This window comes from Halyomorpha halys, unplaced genomic scaffold (assembly GCF_000696795.3).
Source record: "Halyomorpha halys isolate HHAL.00 unplaced genomic scaffold, Hhal_1.1 Scaffold40.1, whole genome shotgun sequence".
NCBI lineage: Eukaryota > Metazoa > Arthropoda > Insecta > Hemiptera > Pentatomidae > Halyomorpha > Halyomorpha halys.
The window spans coordinates 2,058,418-2,079,769 of NW_027106400.1; the positions used below are offsets into that span (position 1 = coordinate 2,058,418).

Genomic DNA, 21,352 nt, shown 5'->3' on the forward strand with positions numbered 1-21,352 from the left:
ACTCAGGGGTGCTCCATACCAACAGTAAAATCACTTATAAGCTCTTATTGTAAGGACAGAACAAGTTCTAGGCACAAAGTTCAAGCAGAAGGTAAGAAGTAGGAGAGCCTACTGCATAAGGATAGAAGAATCCCCGGCAATCTTAGCAGAGCTGAGAGAGTGGCTTGTTTTCGGCTAGTAACAGGACATGATCTTCTCCAAAAACACCTCCATCGAATTGGCATCGTAGATTCCCCTGAAATGTCCTCAATGCAACATGGGAAACATGGATGGAGGGAGACCATCTTTTAACGTGTATTGGTCTAGAAGATGTTGAGCAGGATGCAGACCAACTAAGAGGAAGAGTAAAATTGTATTGGACTGCGAGAGAGAAAATGGCGTAATAGCCCACTTCCTCTGGCATAGGAAAAAAAAAAAACTTCATTAAAATTGTACAAAAATATGAAATTATATCCATTAATGATCAAATAAATAAAGTAACCTGACCTGTTAATATATCTGACCAGCTGTTAAAAAAAATGCATAAATATTCCATATTCAATAAAATATTCCTTTGGATGAAAATCCAGGACCTTAGTAATAAAAAATATCATTCATTATTCAATTTCTATAACTCTCAGTTCATCAGTAATAATTTCATTCATTATTCAATTTCTATAACTCTCAGTTCATCAGAAATAACCAGTTTATTCTTTGGTTCATACAATACTTATGAATTACACTTAAATATTTTTTTATTTTTTTTTTTTATTAAGAATTAACATTATAAACGTTATAATAATTTATCTATAATTTAAATAAATAATTTATGGATTATAAACTACTAGTCCAATAAATAAGAAGTGTTCCCTGGCCTTCTCATGTCAGAAGAAGCACCCAATATATTTCCTTTCTTTGAGATAACTGTGACACAGGACTCATTAGGTTTTGATTCGGTGACATTATGGCCACGTTTTTCCATATCTTTAATAAGTACCTGTTAAAAGAAAATATAATTAATTAAAATAAATTAATAAAAAAAGCAATGTTATATTATCAGCACAAAGTTTAATTTCTGAAGATTTTTGAAAGAATGATGTTTGAATTATAGTTGCAGATTTAATATGGAAATTTTTTTTTAAATTTTGATATAGCTTAATTAATAATTTATTTTATAATGATATGTAGATAGTTGACCATGGATAATATATATATGAGGAGAAGATGGTTGGGGGTGCAGTCAGTGAAGGACACAAAGAAGTAAAACTTATTTATTAGTGCCAACATTTCGGCCAGAATTTCAGGCCTTCATCAGGGCTAAGAACAAAAAAAAATGAGATAATAAAATAACAGGTTCAAATAAATAAAACATAAATCAATCCTGTTATTCTACTTACATATTTAATTACCTACATGTATGTTTTATTTCTCACTTTTATTAATTATATTTTCATACATATTTTATTATATATTCTTTCCTCTTATTTAATTTTATTACTACTTTTCTTATACAGTTTTTGTCTTCTGATAATACTTAGATTGTACTCTTCTTTCAATACTATTTTATATCTATAATGATAGTTGTTTTCTTATTTTTTAATAATTTTGTAATTCATCTTATTCATTATGGTTTTTATTTTATTTTTTCTCTCTAAGCCCTGATGAAGAACTGAAATTGTGGCCGAAAATTTGGTACTAATAAATAACTTTTTACATATTTGTGTTCTTCACTGACTACAGCTCCAATCTTCTTCTCATAAATTTATTTTTTAATTAATGAAATGGAAAAATAATTTTATTCTGGGACAAAAATCACCTAAGAATAATGGCATGGTTCAGACTGATGATCATTTGTCTCGTGAAATATTTACGAGATTGTGGTATATAAGTTACAATTTTATGGTGGTAATTAAAGCTATGGTTATTATGAATTATGAAGGGAAGATAGTTAGGGAGTGCTCTTAATAAAAATTAATACAGATAGGTGGAACATATTTTATATATTAGTGACAATGATTCAGCCTAAATTTTAAGCTTTCATCAGAGTTAAAAATAAAATGAGATATTAAGCATAAATAAAAATTCTTAACAACAAAAACAGTATAATAAGAAAATTAAAATGATTATAAATAATATTATAATATGAATATTAATATTATTACAAATTGTGAAAGTGGGTAGTTCAGTTGTAAGACACTGTGCTACTAACCCAAATGACCCAGGTTCGAATTCGGCTGTGATAGATAATTATTTTTTATTTCACTGTAACCATGAGTCGACCCTCTAGGTTTGGAAGTCTTCCGGGATTCATTCAGCTTCATTTAGGGTAAAGGTACCCTTTATTGGATGAAAATTTGGCAGTCGAGTGTGATTCTGACCAAATCACCTCCTTGCACAACTTTTGGTCTAGTACTTCCTTACAAAGTACTCCAACCCTGACCCTTCGTGGGTTGTAGTGGTATAGATTTAAATTTTTTTCTTAATTCTTATAAATTACCTTCTTATAGTATTATTACTTAAACTTTTTTATTTTCTTGTTATACTGTTTGTTTGTTTTTTTATTTATAGTTGTTATGTTATTTTGTTTTTTAGTTCTAATGAAGGCCTAAAATTTAGGCCAAAACGTTGGCGCTAATAAAATAAGTAATACTTATTTGTGTTAATTTATACTGACCGCACCCCCAACCATCTTCTCCTCACATAAAATAATTTCCTGATATTGATAGAAGAATGACAAAGTACTAAAAAGAGAAAACACTATAGAAATAACTCAGTTTTAATCAGTAGCTCATTAAACTTACTTCTGGTATGGAAGGCTCGTAATACCATGTCATTGGCATTAGCTGATGGTGAAACCTTGATTTTCGAACTGAATCCGTAACTGATTTTCCATAATGTAAGTTCCAGATAGTGGCCTATAAATAAAATTTTAGTCATACAAATAAAATCTAATAAAGAATGATTATATTATATACTAAACCAGTCTTGTTAATGAGAAAAATAATTTTATTTCAAATTAGTTTTTATTCAAATGAAGTTCAAATGTTCCTTTACAGACAATAGATCAAAAATCCTTCAAATCCATTAAAAATTGAACACAAAATGAAGGTTTTTAATCAAAGCCCTTTGAATTCATAATACTTCAAAGGCTACTTGAGTGTCAACAATGTTCTGCTTATGTAAACATGCACTCAAATTCAAAATTCACGTGTTCAAGACCACTTCAAAAAACCAATTGAAAATGCCATTTAAACTGTGATAAAACTTTTCGTTTATTCAAAAACTAATATTTTGTAGTTTTTTTATCTATATTTAGAATTCAGAAAAATGAACATAATGGAATTTAATTCTAAACATCTCATTATTTACTTTTATTCTAATTCATTATAACGAAATAATGGTTAGTTTTTTTTATTATTAGCACTATAGATTGTGGAGATATTTGGCTTTACGGTATTCTTACAAAATTTGCGAGAGTGTAGATAGAGAAAGGGTAATCTAACTTCGTGTGGCTGTGAACCATGGCTTCCTTGGGGCAATGGCAGGCAATGCATAATTCCAATCCTTTAGGGGCCAACTCAGCAATGTCCTTCTCTTTGGCTTAGCCTAGTTCTAGGACAGTGATGGATTGGTCTAGATCCATGAATCATAACTGCTTAGGACTAGCAGTCCTTTTCCCAGTCAGTGTGAGTTACACCAATAGGATGATGGGCCTCCCAAACCAAGGGAGAGGGAGTGGGTTTTCCCGTATGAGTATGGTTTTTCGGTCTGAGGGCTCACCCATTTCAAGAAGTTCCTCATCCAATTACAGACTATGCTCAACATTGCTTTTCTTTGCCTACCAACTGCAAGCCCCTTAGCCCACATGGCTACTCTGGCCTGGTTAGAATATATTACCATTAAAAATTTATGTGGTTAGAATATATTATCATTAGATATTATATACTGTAGCGACCAAGCAACTATCTGTTGGTTACCACCCAAGATGCCAATTGACTAGTTGCCACAACAATAACTACTACACTCATCAGGCAAACATCATTTATTGAAATCTATATTTCTTGTAAATACTTTGATTATACAAATTAATAACTATGTTATTTATTGCAGTAATCATAAATGTATTATTAGAATCAATAAATATCACAATAGAATTTTCTGATCCACTAAAAGCCAATATCTTGCACATAGTATCTCTTGATAGCGTTTAATAACCCAGAGATTTGAATAAGAAAAAATTGGAAGACCAAAGTGTGTATTTTCCCTTCAGGGAATTCTCCTCCTTAGGAAGCAGTGAGTAATAATATACATAGTGGATCAGTACTTTCCGGTGTTACTTTTGTGAATGTGTATTGACTTTTATTTTAATCTGCCTTCTCTAGATTTCTCCTCCTTCCTAAACCTTTCTTCCTTTAATAAGGACCTATGGCTCATATATGTAGGACTTATAATCCCCTTCACATTTGCAGGCCCCCTGCTGAGTGAAATTTCCTTCCTAAAAGGACCTACACCTTGTTCCTGTAGAATTTGCCTACCCCTTCGCGAATGCTGGCTCATACACTGCAAAGAGAAGTTTCCATCCTTCGAGGACTTATGGTTAGTTCCCATAAGACTCGTCCAGTCCATTTATCTCCTTACCAGCTACCTAACCTGTATGAACACACATTGTAGAAGCCTTCTGGTATAGAGGACCTCACATCTTCAATTGGAGTCAGAATCATGATTTCTTGTTTGTTATCTAAAGATAAGGTCAGATTTTCTTTTGACAAACTTTGTTCAAAAATAAGCTATTAATAATGAATCCTAATGGTTATATGATACTATATAGCATAATTGTAATATAGTATTATATCTTATACATAAATATAGGTACACATACCAGAGCAGTTGCAGTAGTAATTTTGGTTCCTCCTGCAGCCCCTACAACTAATCGTACGTCACCATCTTTGTCAATGATCAATGAGGGGCACATTGAGGAAGAGGGTATTTTACCGGGAGCGATGAAATTTTCTGAAGAAGGTGAAACCCCGAAGTAATTCACCAGACCAGGAGTAGAAAAGTCATCCATTTCATTGTTTAAAAATATTCCCGTACTTTCAGAAATCAAACCACTACCAAATCTAAACAAAAAATGCAAATTGAATCAATATAGAGTTTGACATATTTTTATCAAGTCTGTGAATATTCATTTAGTATAAGTAAAAACAGTCATATTTTAATACTTTAGATTCAAATTTCTTATAATACAACAATTATAATAATTATGAGTTAGTTGTTAACTATGAATGTTATTTGAAAAAATGGTGAATAGTGACAATTGTTTATGAAAAAAAACTTCTTTTAGCTTGACACAAAGCAAAATATGTCACTATTTAAGAAAAAAATTAGAGCTAAATTCTTGAAAATAATGAAATTACTAGCCTTATGCTATTGTTCAAGAAATATTGATGCTGACATCTGTTATCCAATACAAAAAATTAGAGAAAATAAAGATATATGCTCTGTGATGAAACTACACCATCTTTGGAACATGTAAAGCAAAAAATCCAAAAAACACTTTTTTTTTTTTTAGTTGTGACACTATTCAAGCAAAGCAGCGATATAATTTTATAACAAACTATTAAAAACCAAACACAAAAGAAATCAGGAATAATATGTAGTTATCTAGTGCTAAAGATTTTCATTACAATAAAATATCATACTATATAAAAATCTTAATTACATGAGGTTAATTGTGCTTGTAGCAGAAATAGCATCACCGTTTGGAGCAATGACAACAATATTTGCAGTACCATGGTCTTCAGTTAAATAATCAGAACCATAATCTTTTGGATTATTTGATGTGTGATTTAATAGTAAATTCTTCTTGACAGTTTTTATGTAGTTTGTGTCATTTAACATTCCCAAAATCTAAAACAAAGTTTTAATTAAAGATTCATTTGATTATTACATTATAAATTTATTAGTTTTAATAAGTTGAGATAAATTTTCATATAATTTCCTTTAGTTCATAAGCAAATACTTTAAGTTTTTTCTTTTATTTATTTATGGATATTTACAACCGTATTTACATAAAAATACATCTAGTCAATTTGATGTAAGATCATAATGGTATAGTACAGGAATGTAGAGAAACTACCCATTGGTTTCACTCTAATAATTTTTCTACATTAGAAGGTCTCGAGGCCATCTTCTTTTTAGGTGTCACAAATGATTGTCAGGAATGGAAGAGTAAGCAAAGATAAAAACTACTGTGTTTGGGTTGTTAGGGAGTTTATAATGGAAGGATTGATATCTGGTTCGGGCTAGATCGATTACATATGGCACATTAAGGTCTTTATGGATGATTTCATTTGTGACAAAGTAGGGAGCATTGAGGATTTTAGGAAGGATTTTGGATTGTAAGGATTGGATAGAAGAGGAATTCAAAGATTTAGTAGAGTCCCAAAGCTCAATTCTGTAAGTTCAGATAGGCCTAATTATAGTCATGTAGATCTTTTTTTTAAAGTAGTTTTTTAAAATAAATTCAAGCATTAAAGCCATGTTAGACTGTTTAAATGAGGATAAAAACTAGCTCATATTAAAGACCACTAATTGTAAATAGTTATACCCAGTTTAATAAAAATTTTTGAGAAAATCAAAAAAATGTGAAAACCAATTCGGTAAAGTGGCACTTCTGGTCAGTTGATATTATGGAAAAAGTTAGTTCCCAAGCATATACTTCCCTTAAATATATAATTTCAGTTTCTTATGACTTATCATTTTAGAGCTTGTCTGTTTATATACATACACAGACCATTTCACAATACTTAGTTATATCAACTCGGGGGACCTGAAAACATTTATTTCCATTGAAATTTCACGAAATCGCTATACTTCCCCATTCCATATATAAAGTAAAAATCTTAAATACATCCAGTTACTTCATTTAGCGTAAGTCATAAACTTTAAAAGAGAATAATAAGAAAAATTAATTCCTTTATACCTTACTGTTATCAATAAAATGTGGGTCTCCCATCCATGATCTCATAGCATAAGCATATTTAAAGGCCTCGGTTATAATAGAAGTTGTTTCAGGCTCTTTTTCATCTTTTGGAAGAGTATCCTCAAGTAACTTTAAAATAAAAGCTAGTATGGGCCCTGAACCAGGAGATGGAACCGAGTAAAAGTTATATTTTGATAAAAGCTCCATTGTGATTGGTTCCTCCCAACGGACACTAAAAATAATAGAAATATATATATTACTAAATACAAGACATTAAAATGTAGAATGGAATAGAATGTAAATTTTATTCTGGGACTAGGTCCCTTCAGAATAACAGTGATGTACAGTTAAAAAAATACATGTCTAACCAAAAATTGAAATATAAACAGATCAATTTAAACTATGCATATGATTCAAAATATATAAGACAATAAAATAAAAAAAATCCTTATTCTAAATTCAAAATTAAAGAAGAATAAAAGAATATGTAATAATAGATTAGTTCCTATGGAACACTTGTGCATGTATATAAATATACAAATATATACTTATATACACAGATGCATGTACAAACTAGTGTACATGCCAAAAATAACAAATTAAATATAAAAATAAAAGATATTAAAAAAAAATTATTTATTTCTAATCTTCATTCTATTATTAAATTATGATGTTACGATTAAAGAGAATTATTAGTTTATGAAGTGAGAAGGTATTGGAAAAGAAGGAATTTAAATGAAGTTTTCCACAGTTCTGTGGGAAGGGAAATAGTGGCCAGAAAGGCAGGATCTTGTTTTCTGTGAGTAGATTGAGGATTTGGATTGTAGGAGACTGTGGAAGTAGGAAAGGTGCTGGGAAATAATGGTTTGGTAGAGGTAAGATCCAAGAATATATTGTCTATGGTTAAAAAGGAAGAGCCATTTTAACTCACCATAGAGGTGGTAAACATAAGAATACCTCGAGTAACCGAAATTAAATCTAAAAATGAATTCATGATTCACTGTAATCTGTTCTGTGGTTTCAAGAGGCCTCTGTATACCACATAGCCCAAGTCAAAGTAGGAGAGAATTAATGAGGATACAAGGATAGGGTTTAGTCAACAATAATACCTAAGTTTTTGACAGAGGAACTATAAGTGATTGCGTGATCATTTAGGATCAAACTATGATAGGTGGTGTTGGATCTGTGGAGGGAATATAATAATGTATTAGTTTTGAAGTTTTTAGCCTTAATTTATTCAATATTTTCCAAGGCATTGATCTAATTAGGTTTTCTATACTATTGCTAAACATTACGAATAACTTAGAGGGTAGGAACAATAAATAGATTTAGAAGTCATAGGAGTATACCTATACTCCAATACATTCTCTGACTAACTATAAATTAACCTTTAACGTGGAAGGTGGCGTGTGATGAAGCATCTTGAAGGCAATAAAGTAGAGTAAATAGATATTTACTATGACTACCTGGGCCCTGTTTCATAATGAAAGCTAATAGTATTAGTTCAAAATACAAGTATAGAAACAACGTGTTAATTACACTAATACTTTTTTTTTCATAATAGGGAGGACTATTAGTGATATTACAAGAGTTAAAAAGTATTAAACTAGAAGTTACTATTGTACAAGTCAGTGTAATTGTATTAAGTTAAATCAACAAGACTAATAGTATTAGCTTGTATTTTATTATGAAACAGGGCCCTGATGGAAACAGTGGTGGATTGAATTAGGAAGATCATTGATATAGGAAGAAATGCTTGAACCCAGGGCTACTCCTGATGATAGGGTAAGGAAGGAAAGGCTTGATAAGGCATGGGAACTACTTGAGTACATCAGAAAGAAGTACATCCCTGACTACTGAGTCTCACAGAAACTAACAAGGCACAGATGGTTCCAGGGAAAGTTGCAGAACTTGGGAATATTGGATGGAGTCAGCCAATGGAGCTGCTGGAAAAGGATAAAAATTTAAATTTGGTAAAAAGGATTGAATGGTCCATGGAATCAAAAGCTTTAGAGAAGTCCAGGAGTATTAATACAGTATAAGAATAAACTCATACATAAATATAAAAACATACTCTGACTAACTATAAATTAACCTTTAACTTGGAAGGTGGCGTGTGATGAAACATTTTAAAGGCAATAAAGTAGAGTAAATAGATATTTACATATGAACACCAGAAGATATAAGGTTGACATGGTAGTACTTTTCAGGTGATTTGTGTATAAAAAATCTGAGATTCACTTGATAAGAAGATTGAATAAACTAATAAATCATAATTAATTAAAATAATAATAATATTGTGATGAGAATAAAAAACCATATACTTGTAAGAATTCATATCTTCGACAGTAATAATGCCTCCTGCATCTTGGATATCTTTCACAAGACCTGCTGTGAGAGGGCCATTATACAGTGCATCGGGATTCTCAGAAATTATTTCCAGTGTTTCTGCAAGTTTTGGCAATTTGATTTTATCTCCATATTTTGGCATCTCTCCTTTATCACTCAATAATAACTTTCTGAAACATAACTAGTATTAATAATTTAGTCTGTATTATTAAAGATAGTGAACATAATTAAAATATGGAAAAATCAGAAACTTGTGTAGATGAGGGGCATTCCTGAGCATTGCCAGTGGTTCTTATGATATATAATGATTAGGCCTACATATTTTTTCTCATAAGGTTTATATCATTCTTCTCCTTTTGCAAGATTTTATGAGGGATCATTTAAAAAAATACATTTTAATTACATCTGCTTATTAAAGTTTCTCTATATATAAAAAAATACATTTTAAGAACAAATAATTATTTACTTAAAGAAAATTTACATGATGTTGATTATAACCTTCACAATTATTATAACTAATGATGTGTTAGTTGTTGACTTTGGATGTTAAATGGAGGAGATAAATGAGAAGATGGTTAGACGAGCGGTCAGTGAAGAACACCAATAAATGAAACTTATTTTATTAGTGCTAGAGCTTTGGCCAGAATTTGAGGCCTTTATTAGGGTCATGAACATAAAGTAAGATAACAACCATAGTGAATAAAGGGAGTATAGAATAATTAGAAAATAAGAAGATAACATATACATGAAAAAATTGGAATAAAACTTATAGTGTAAATATTATAAGAAGATAAAAGCAGTATAAGAATATATTAATATTAAAATTCTGAAAGAGGGAAGAAAAAGAAAATAATATATTCTGGATTTTCTTTTTAGGAAGTTATTTATATTACTTTTTAAATTATTGAGATGAAAAAACATCCAAATAGAATATAAACTATACTATATTTTGCTTGTATGGTTCAGTACATTTTGAAATGAAATGAAATGAAAAAATAATTTTATTCTGTGACATATGTCCCCGAAGAATAAATACATGGTTTAGGTATTATTATTTTTGTCTGGCAAGCATTTAAAAGTTTCCAATAAGCAAAATGAAATTACATTCAGATCTTAGCTTGACTACTATTTATAATTTTAATCAATATATACTTAACTATATTGTTTACAATGATGCAGATATTTGGTTATGCAATAAGTGTAGGAATAGGTGTTGTTTAAAGGGAAGAATGGATGAGGATTGGCGAATGGAGATGGGAAGAGAGTTCCAGAAGGATGTTGCATGTATGACCGAGGATTTGCTGAAGAAGGTGGTCCTATAGGAGGGCATATATAAATCAGTCAGTTGGGATCTGGTGATTAATGAATGGATGGATGAACGAAGAGTGAGGAGATCAAGGATATAGGTAGGTTTTTTATTTTAAGAACTTGGAATTCCTATTTCCTAAACACAACAAAGAAGGAGGTATTGCCTTCGGGAGGTTGGATAGAGCTACTTCAACTCGGTATACCAGCGGGAGACTTGAGACATCTTGGAAACCCAAAGATAAATCTTACAAAGCAATTCATGACTCTCTTCAGTCTCAGCTCTATACCTGCAGATAGCCCTTCATAGACCAAGGAACCATAGTCGAAGTGGTCATTTTATATAACAATATAAGCTAAAAGGAGTAAGTAATACTATAAACAATAATTAAATGTGGTGAACATGACTTAATAACATTAGTAAGTGACAAAGAATAAGAAAAGAGAGTGCAAGATTTACTTACATGTTTAGTTAATTTTAGTTAGTTAGTTAATATTAGATTTGCTCCCTTTTTCAGAACATTTAAATAATTTTCATTTTATACATACGAGTATATTTAGCTACTGAATTTTGTTATGTATATTATTTTCTTTTTCTTCCCCTTTTCATTTCATTTCTTTAATATTAGTATATTCTCATACTGTTTTTATTTTTTTTATAAAAATTACATAATACATTTTCTTCCAATTCTACTTATGTACCTATATGATCTCTTATTTTATTATTTTCTGATTATTCCGTATTTCCTTTTATTCATTATGGTTGTTACCTTTATTTTTTTTCTTAGCCCTGAGGAAGTTCTCATATTCTGGTCAAAACGTTGGCACTAGTAAAATTGGGTTTACTTATTTGTGTTCTTCCCAAACCGCACCTCCCAACTATTTTCTCTTCATAATATTATTACTTTTTTAATTGGTTCACAGTTGTCTACTTCAACTTGCTACATTTGGTCAAGAGATGGCTAAACCCTCAATAAATCATTTTCAGTCAAGGTTGAGGCCTAAATTTTGAAATTTTTGCCGAATTAAACGATTCCCAAATTTTTCTCATTTTTCTAAATGAAAACTCAGGAGAAATATGACAAATAAAAACAACTTCAGAGACAAATAACAACTTTAAAAAGAAAACAATTATTTTCTTTATTTTTTCATCTGAGTAATTAAATAACCTTCTTACTTCATTTCTTTTTTTTCTATTTAACATCAATAAACTAATCCTTTTGACATTCCTGAAAGTCTGTTCATATTCAGCTGCTAATTCTAAAAATAGTTACAAAGTGTTTGCTACATTTAAGTAGCTAAATTTAAGGTTCTTTAAAAAAGGCCAATTTTTTCTGCATTTCTATTAATTTTTGACTTTTTTCAGATAATTTTTATACCTTTTCCATATGATTTTTTCTAAATTGTTTTATTTCCATTAAAATCCTTAACTGGTTGATTACAGGTAATTTTGTCATTTATTTAAAATAAAGTGTAACCAAAACATAATTATAATTAACAAAGCCCATTAAGTATTTATATGTTACTTTAAATTTCATAGTTAATTACCCTTAAACATAATACATTATTACTTATTGGATTATTCATGTTTTTTTTAACCATGTACCCCACTTGCTTATTTGGTATTAGTTAACATTCACTTGGATTCTATTTCTGTTTATCTTTTTTTGTTAATATTGTGAGTGGGTTTTAGAAATACTTTTTTCTAATAATTGATTTAGTCCTCAATAATTCAGGATTGTATCACTACTATTGTGTTAATGTGCCCATCTTGTTCTTATTTTATTGTTGATGAAAATTATTTCAAAAGATATTTTCTTTTCTTAATTATTTTATCTGCACTATCTTTTTTTCACTTATCTATTTTTCTTAATTATAACAAATGTTTTAATATATTTTGTTATTAACAACAGATTATTGAAGTGATATGGAAAATTATCCATAGCAAAATATTAATGTTAAAGAAAAAAAGAATTGGCCATTTCAAAACTTTTAATGCAACTAATTAAATGAAACAAAAACTATCTATTTTAGAATCAGCACCTGAAGATGGACAGGCTGTCCAAATCATCTGAAGAACCATTTTATTGATGTGGAATTGATAAAAATAAAGAATAGAAGTAAGAAGGTGTTGTAGAAAACTACTATTATTATTTTATTTTTAATTAATAATTAAATTTAATTAACCTAAACAATTTGTAAATGTAATTATGAATAACACATCACTGTGGCAACACTGTTTCAGACCATGGGACAGCTTGGCTTTCCTTTGTCTGAGGGCTGTGTTGCATAATATATCCATTAATGCAACACATACTCTTTTTTTATTATAAAGTGAACCAGAACATAAGATTTATCAATTGGTCAGATAAAATTCAATGCACTGTTTCTCATAATGGGCACTAGCAGCACTAGCATTAAAAACAATTTTGAAAAAAATAATTAATCTATAAAAAAAAGTAAATTAAAATAAAATCTGACCGAAGCCAAGGTGATTCAATGATTTTTTCTTTATATGACGCCATGTTCTTTTCTAAATGCCTATTTACAGGCACTCCTTCCTTGCATAGTGTAATTGCACCTTGAAAGAGTTCTTTCCAAGGAGCTTTGCCACCATACTTTTTGTACATCTCCCAGTATCCTTTAATTTCCCCAGGTACAGCAACGGCTTTTCCTCCTATACCAAGATATGTTAAGATGGAGTAAATTATTTCAACATTGAATAAATTAAAATTGTCAGAAGTCATACCTTCCCTAGCAGCAACGGTATCATTGATAAACATATCAAAGGTTGCAGCCGCCGGTGCAGATTCCCTGGCATTGATAGTTACTACTTTTGATTCCGATTTAATATACAGAGTGGCAATGAACCCTCCTCCGATGCCCATATTCTGCATGCAGGTCAGCCCATCGCAGAGCATCGTCGCTATCAAACTGTCTACAGCATTGCCATATTTCTTCAAGATTTTCCTAAAATTATTTATTAATTTAAGTTCAGAGTTATGTGAAGAAAAGATTTAAACTTTTCATTAATTAACATATTATTACCTTTTATGAAGGCATTCTATAAGATTTATACATCCTGCAACCTGAAAACCCACCACCAATTTTAATAATAGTTATTAAGCTTCACTTACTATTATTTATAAAAAAAATATTAGTTAAACAAAAATATATTATTTGGCAAGTTATATTTTGTTAGTCCAGCAAATAAAAAAAAAATATATATATGAATGGGTTGTTTATTTTGAAAGTGGCATAGGTCCTTTATGTTAGTACAACAGCGCAAGAGGAGAAAAAAGGCAGTCATTTCTCCTTAATTTTTGATTACTTAATTGAAAACTAGGTATAATTACTAGTCAAAATTGATGAGTCTGCCAAGTATAGGTAGGGGAAATAAAAAATGGCGACTTTTCAAAAACGTTAAACATTATTAATTTTTTATTCGGACCTCTATATCTTTACAACTACCAACAACAACAGAAAATCTAAGAGACCATCATTTAAAGTAGAGGAAATTTGCTAAAATGTAAGCCCTAATAGAGCTATTTATGTCCAATAGTTCTTGAGATATAGCTTTTTAGAAAGCAACATTTCATAAAAATGTTGTATGGAACGTACTGAAAGATCAGTAGTTTGTGAATTTATTTTGAAAAATCTATATCTCAAAAACCATTTGACGAACAGATGTCTGTTAGCACTCAAATTAAAGCTAGTTTAATGAGCTATAAATTAATTTATTTTAGCAAATATCATGAAAACTATTACTCCTACGAAGGTAAAGGTCATAAACTACTTTATAGCACAATTATTTAGCTTTAATTTGAGTGCTAATAGGCATTTGTACATTGAAAGGTTATTGGTAATTTCTCAAAATAGATTCACTTACTACTGATATTTCAGTACATTTTTATGAAATGTTGCTTTTTAAAAGGCTATATCTTTAGAACTATTGAATGTAAATAGCTCTATTATGGGTCATATTTCAGAAAATTTACTCTTCTTTATGCTTTTCTAGTATTGCTGGTAGTTTTTAAGATATAGAGCTCCGAATGAAATCTTCCTGCTTTGGATTAAATATAAAAATATGGGTTACAGATAAAATAGTAGAATAATGTTTTGGGGTTTTTAAGGCTGTCATCTTAATTAGCATTAAAAACATTACTTCAGAAATAATATGTTTTTAATGGGTATGAATGGACTTACACCACCTTCAAAAATCATGAAAAGACGTTTTTAATGGGTATGAATGGACTTACACCACCTTCAAAAATCATGAAAAGACGTTTTTAATTATTTTTAAAGCTCAAATCAATAGGAAAATTAAAATTTTTTTTCATAAAAATAAAAACATAAAAGTTTATGTTTTTTAATCAAAATAATATTCAACTTTCTTAGTTTGTCATAAAATTTTAATCAAATGTCATAAAAGCATATTATGTTTATATAATGTAATAAATTCATTATGATGTACTTGTATTTTATGTTTGTGAATGGCCTGGTTTTTTTTATATTAGTTATGAAATTATTAAAGTGTTTCAGTCCTCACTATTGTAGTAGTAAATCCAATGTTTTATGGGTTATCCAGGATAAAATCCAGGCATTAAACACTAACACCTCTGTAAATATATCTCTGGCAGTGACAAGAGACTTGCTAAAAACTTTGTTATTGTATCTAATAGTACAGAAGCTATTACATCTAAAGCAATGTTTTGGTAATAAGTAGTTATTTATGAGGATAATCTTTACTCAACAGAAATGTTTATATAGTGATGTTGGTTATTAGTTATTACAGCTATCAAAAACATTTCTTTCTATTAGACATCGTAAATTAATTATAATTCTATGTTCTACTGAGGTTAAATACACGATCCGAAAATATATAAAGGGACCATCATAGACAAAAAATTGTTAAAAACGAAAAACGAGACCGTTTTAAATTGTATATTTTTATTTTATTAAATATTTATTCGAATACATTTTTATTAGATTGAAATTCTACGAATAAAAATCTATTCAGAATGTTAATCGTATTTTTTTTTTTTCGACTAGAAGTTTATTCGCTTAAATAAATCAGGAAAACAAATGTATTCGTCTCTCGTCAATAGAATCATTTTCACTCAACTCTATGGACAAGTTATGGATTTTCTTTAGAATTTCGTCAATGTAGATGCAAAATATATGTTATCAGAGCGTCAAAAAGCGTAATATACTCACAAAAACTAGGAGACCTTCTAAAAGTGTTAATATTCTTTGCCTTGTATTTTCGAAGTATTGCGACACTTATCCCTGATATTATTATCAGTATTTTCATTCTATTAAAAACTTACTTTCGGCAAATGTTACAATAAACACAATTTAATTGAGTTATAGGGAATCTACCCTTCCTCACCTTTTAACCCGTGCATACAGTACAAGAGCCCAAGAGGAGAAAAAAGTCAGTTATTTCACCCCAAATTTTTGATTACTTTAATGATAACTATGTATAATTACTAGTCAAAATTAATGAGTCTGCCTAGTATAGGTAGGGGAAATAAAAAATGGCGGTTTTTCAAAAACGTTAAAAATAATTAATTTTTCGTTCGGAGCTCTATATCTTCAAAACTATTAACAACAATAGAAAAGCTGAGAGAACATCATTTAAAGTAGAGTAAATTTGCTAAAATGTAAGCCCTAATAGAGCTTAATAGAGTTCAATAGTTCTGGTGATATAGCTTTTTAAATTGTAACATTTCATAAAAAACGCACTGAAAAATCAGTAGTTAGTAAATTTATTTTGAGAAATCTATATCTCAAAAACCATTCGATGTACAGATGTATATTAACACTCAAATTAAAACTAATTTAATGTAATATGAAGTAGTTCATGACGTTAAACTTCGTAGGAGTAGTAATTTTCATGATATTCGACAAAATAAATTCATAAAATGTTAATTTCTAGTTGTTCGGAAAATATGTTTGATTTATGAAGAAATATACCTTAGGAACCATAAGACGTATAGATTTCTGCCAGCACTCAGATAAAAACTAGCTAAATGTACTATAAAGTAGTTTATGACTTTTATCTTTGCAGAACTAATAGTTTTTATGAAATTTGATAAAATATTAATTTATAATTGTTCGGATAAAAATTTTGATTTATGTGATATATTTCTATCACTGCAACATTTGACAAACTAAGTTTTTAATAGAATGAAAATTCTGTTACAAATATCAGGGGTATGTGTCGCAATACTTTGAAAACACAAGGAAAATAAGTTTGACACTTTTAGAAGGCCACCTAGTTTTTATGTGTATATAACACTTTTTGACGTCAGATAACGTATATACTGCATTATAATGCGACGAAATTAAAAAACAAACAATGACTTGTCGGTTTATCAGTTAAATATTACAACAATGTAATTTCAGCAAAATAGTGAGGATACGAGACATGCTTATTTGGACTAAAGGGACCTTAAATCGTTTATTTCCGTCATAAGCTCAAAATCCGAAATTGTTCACGATCGCATTCTTTCTCTTACAACTACTATATATATACGATGAGAAGATGGTGGCGGTGCGGTTAGCGAAGAAATACGTAAAATAAATACACAAATAAGTAAAAAATTATTTTAACGTCTTAATGACTTTAATGTCTTCTTCAAGAAGCCCTGATGAAGGCTAGAAATTCTGACCAAACTTAGAAAACTTAGAAATTTTGACTTATCCTTAGTTATACGTTTATCGTTGCCCACGATCAGCGGAGAAGGGGGTGAGTTAAAGGAAAATAATAAAAAATATAAATATAATCCCAAAAGGAAAAAAAAAGATAAAACAATAAATAATTACTCCTTTGGCGCCACGTTTTTTTTTTTTTTTTGGAAATAACGAAAACCCCGAAGCATTATGCCCACAAAATAACTAAAATATACCCCTATATAAACAATTGTTGAATTATGACCACTGGCGAATACCTTTACATGTAGATAACAGAAAACCTAGGGGTGTTACCGACCCATCTGTTGAATTATCGTAGTATTCCGTAAACAACAAAAAAAACATAAGTAAATTAACAAGTTGAAAGCAGAGAAAGGACAGCAGAACTATATGTATAAAAGTTCAATAACAATAAGAAATCTATAAACGGAGAATGAAAAAAGGAAAAAAAAAAAAAAAGGATTCTTATCAATTAATAAAACAATTAAAACTTATAGGTTGACTTAACCTTAAGTTTAATGCTTAACCTTAATAACTACATTTACATTATTATTCTCTTATCCAGGACATGCTGAAGAAACGTCACTGCACTATATCCCCACTTCTAGTGTTAATGACCGCCCATTGAAGTAAAACACCATAATTTTGAAAAACAAAGCATATATGACAACATCTCTTATATGGTGATATTCCAGTTCAAACAGTAAAGACAGAGGGCCTTTAAACTATTATCACTTCACATTTAACAATCGTAATGTGTTCCGAAATCAAACTGTCACCTTCACTAAACCAAAACCCACTCGTTTGAACATACGTGTTCCAAAATCAAAACTGTCGCCTTCACAAAAACAAAACCCACTGGTCAGAACATATCGCTCGTATTTTGTTTTCACCATGACAACCGTAACAAAACGTTGGCACTAATAAATAGATTTTTACTAATTTGTGTTCTTCACTGGCCGCAACCATCTTCTCATAGTACAAGAGCCGGGAAGATAAAAAGGCAGTTATCTCACCCCAATTTTTGATTACTTTAATGAAAACTAGGTATAATTACTAGTCAAAACTGATGAGTCTGCCAAGTATAGGTAGGGGGAATAAAAAATGGCGGCTGTTTTAAAACCTTAAAAAAACATTAATTTTTCATTCGGAGCTCTATATCTTTGCAACTACCTAGAACAATAGAAAATCTAGGAGAACATTATTTAAAGAAGAGTAAATTAGCTGAAATAAAAGTCCTAAAATAGCTAGTTACGTCCAATGGTTCTCGAGATATAGCTTTTTAAAAAGCAAACTTTCTTAAAAATCTACTAAAAGATTAGTAGTTAGTTAATTTATTTTGAGAAATCTATATCTCAGGAACTATGTGACGTACAGATGTATATTAGCACTCAAATTAAAGCTAGTTTAACGTATTATAAAGTAGTTTATGACCTTTACCTTCGAAGGAATAGCAATTTTCATGATATTTCCTAATATAAATTGATTTATAGTTGTTCGGGCAATAGATTTGAGTTTAGAAACACTTTATTTCAGAAACCATAAGACATACATATGTCTACCAGTAATCAAATTAAAGCTAGTTAAATTTACTACAAAATAGTAAATAGTGTTTATCTTTGTAGGAGTAGTAGTTTTTATGATATTTGACTACATAAACTCACACAATGTTAATTTCTAATTGTTGGTATAAAATGTTGGATTTTCGAAAAAAAATATATCTCTAGATCCATAAGAGGCACATATGTCTGCCAACACTCAAAATAAAGGAAATTTAACTTACTATAAAGTAGTTTATGATACTTATCTTCGTAAGGGTAGTAGTTTTTATGATATTCACATAAAAATATAAAGTTGGCAAATCAAAGTTTGTCCGAACAACTATAAATCAATTTATTTTAGCAAATTTCATGTAAACTATTACTCCTAGGAATCTAAACCTCATAAACTACTTCATAAGTCATTAAAATAGCTTTAATTTGAGTGCTAATAGACATTTGTACGTCAAATGGTTTTTGAGATATAAATTTTTCAAAATAAATTTACTAACTACTGATCTTTTAGTACGTCCCATACAACGTTTTTAAGAAATGTTGCTTTTTTAAAAAGCTATATCTCGAAAACTATTCAACGTAAATAACTCAATTAGGGCTTATATATTAGAAAATTTACTCTTCTTTAAATGACTTTCTCTTAGGTTTTCTTGTGTTGTTCCTACTTTTTAAGATATAGAGCTCCGAATGAAAAATTAGTTTTTTTATCGCTTTGAAACAGCCGCCATTTTTTATTCTCCCTAACTATACTTGGCAGACTCATCAATTTTGACTAGTAATTATACATATTTTTCATTGATGTAATAAAAAATTGGGGTGAGATAACTGCCTTTTTTCTCCTCTTGGGCTCTTGTAATATCATATATATTATATGGTGAATAATCTTCTAATCATTATTCTATGTATAGGTTATTCAATTTATAAATTATAGAAATTAGTGATTTCCTGACCTCGTGATTAATAAAAAATACTCCATGTGGATCGTAGCCGATTTGCCCATGTTTTTTTTTTTTTGCTGCAGCAGGTCAGTAATAACCGGTTGAGCTTGTAATATAATTGGGTAACGCAGCTGAGGAAACGCTTGGAGAGCTTAGGAATGTTTGACCCGGTATTATTTGAAGATCTGGTCAGTATTGAGAATGTACCAAAATAGTAATAATAGAAAAGGACTCGAATAAAAAAGCATTGATACAACGCGTTTTACAGTATAAACATGTTTTGAATTTTGAGAATGTGAAAGCGATTCAAAAAAGGAAGAAAATAATTTTAGAAGAAAAATTATAGAAGCAATTTATATTTCAGAAAATATTAATTATAAATTAAATTTTTTATCAGATCCTAAAGGCTTGATTTATGAAAAACTTTATTTCAGAAACTAGAGGACGTACAGATTTCTGCCAGCAATCAAATTAATGCTAGTTAAATTACTATAAAATAGTTTATAACGTTTATCTTTGTAGAAATAGCAATTTTTATGTTATTTGACAAAATAAATTCACAAACTATTAATTTCTAGTTGTTCGTATAAAATGTTGGATTTTTGAAAAATATACCTCTAGATCCATAAGACGCACATATGCTTGCCAGCACTCAAAATAAAGGAAATTAAACTTACTATGAAGTAGTTTATGACACTTATCTTCGTAGAGGTAGTAGTTTTTATGATATTCACATCGAATATAAATTTGGCAAATAAAAATTTGTCCGAACAACTATAAATCAATATATTTTAGCAAATTTAATCCAAACCACTGCTCCTACGAAAATAAACATCATAAACTACTTTATAGTACGTTAAACCACCTTTAATTTGAGTGCTAATTCACATCTACACGTCACATAGTTCCTGAGATATAGATTTCTCAAAATAAATTAACTAACTACTAATCTTTCAGTAGATTTTTATGAAATGTTGCTTTTTAAAAAGCTATATCCCGGGAACTATTGAACGTAAATAGCTCTATTAGGGCTTACATTTTAGTAAATTTACTCTACTTTAAATGATGTTCTATTGTTGTTGGTAGTTGTAAAGATATAGAGCTCCGAATACAAAAATTAATTATGTTTAACGTTTCGAACAGCCGTAATTTTTTATTCCCCCTACCTATACTTGGCAGACTCATCAATTTTGACTATTAATTATAAATAGTTTTCATTAAAGTAATCAAAAATTGGGGTGAAATAACTGGCTTTTTTCTCTTCTTGGTTTCTTGTACTTTTTGTTTACCAAGAATTTTCGCAAGCCTTGGATTTGCGGCAAAGGCGTATATCCAGTATAAAAAGAATCGGGGCAATGCTGATTCAATTATATTTTTTTGTTTGATCAGGAAAGCAAATTCTAATAAATATTTTATCAACAGACAATGAGGTTAGTAAACAAGTTATGAAAGAAAACTGGGTCGTCCCTTCATTAGAATTATTTTTATTTACATTAACAAACGTCAAGGTCATCAACAACATTATATCGATTTTCCACTTATCG

General features: G+C 29.6%; 1 protein-coding gene across 4 annotated transcripts in view; it reads right to left on the minus strand.

The window, feature by feature from the left end:
* Positions 1–201: 201 nt before the first annotated feature.
* The window catches only part of LOC106687977 (glutathione hydrolase 1 proenzyme), a 47,876-nt gene continuing 26,725 nt past the window's right edge, over positions 202–21,352 (minus strand). For 3 of the 4 annotated variants that reach the window (XM_067044739.1, XM_014432200.2, XM_067044738.1), the window contains exons 3-10: positions 13,368–13,588; positions 13,100–13,295; positions 9,289–9,483; positions 6,965–7,196; positions 5,702–5,889; positions 4,859–5,099; positions 2,781–2,894; positions 202–976 (exon numbers count right to left, since the gene is read on the minus strand). In XM_067044739.1, the coding sequence (XP_066900840.1) occupies positions 824–976; positions 2,781–2,894; positions 4,859–5,099; positions 5,702–5,889; positions 6,965–7,196; positions 9,289–9,483; positions 13,100–13,295; positions 13,368–13,588 (1,540 nt within the window). In that variant the 3' untranslated portion in view covers positions 202–823. Of the gene's footprint in view, positions 977–2,780; positions 2,895–4,858; positions 5,100–5,701; positions 5,890–6,964; positions 7,197–9,288; positions 9,484–13,099; positions 13,296–13,367; positions 13,589–13,666; positions 13,708–21,352 lie in introns of all 4 variants that reach the window. The other variant, XM_014432209.3, reaches the window with a different exon arrangement.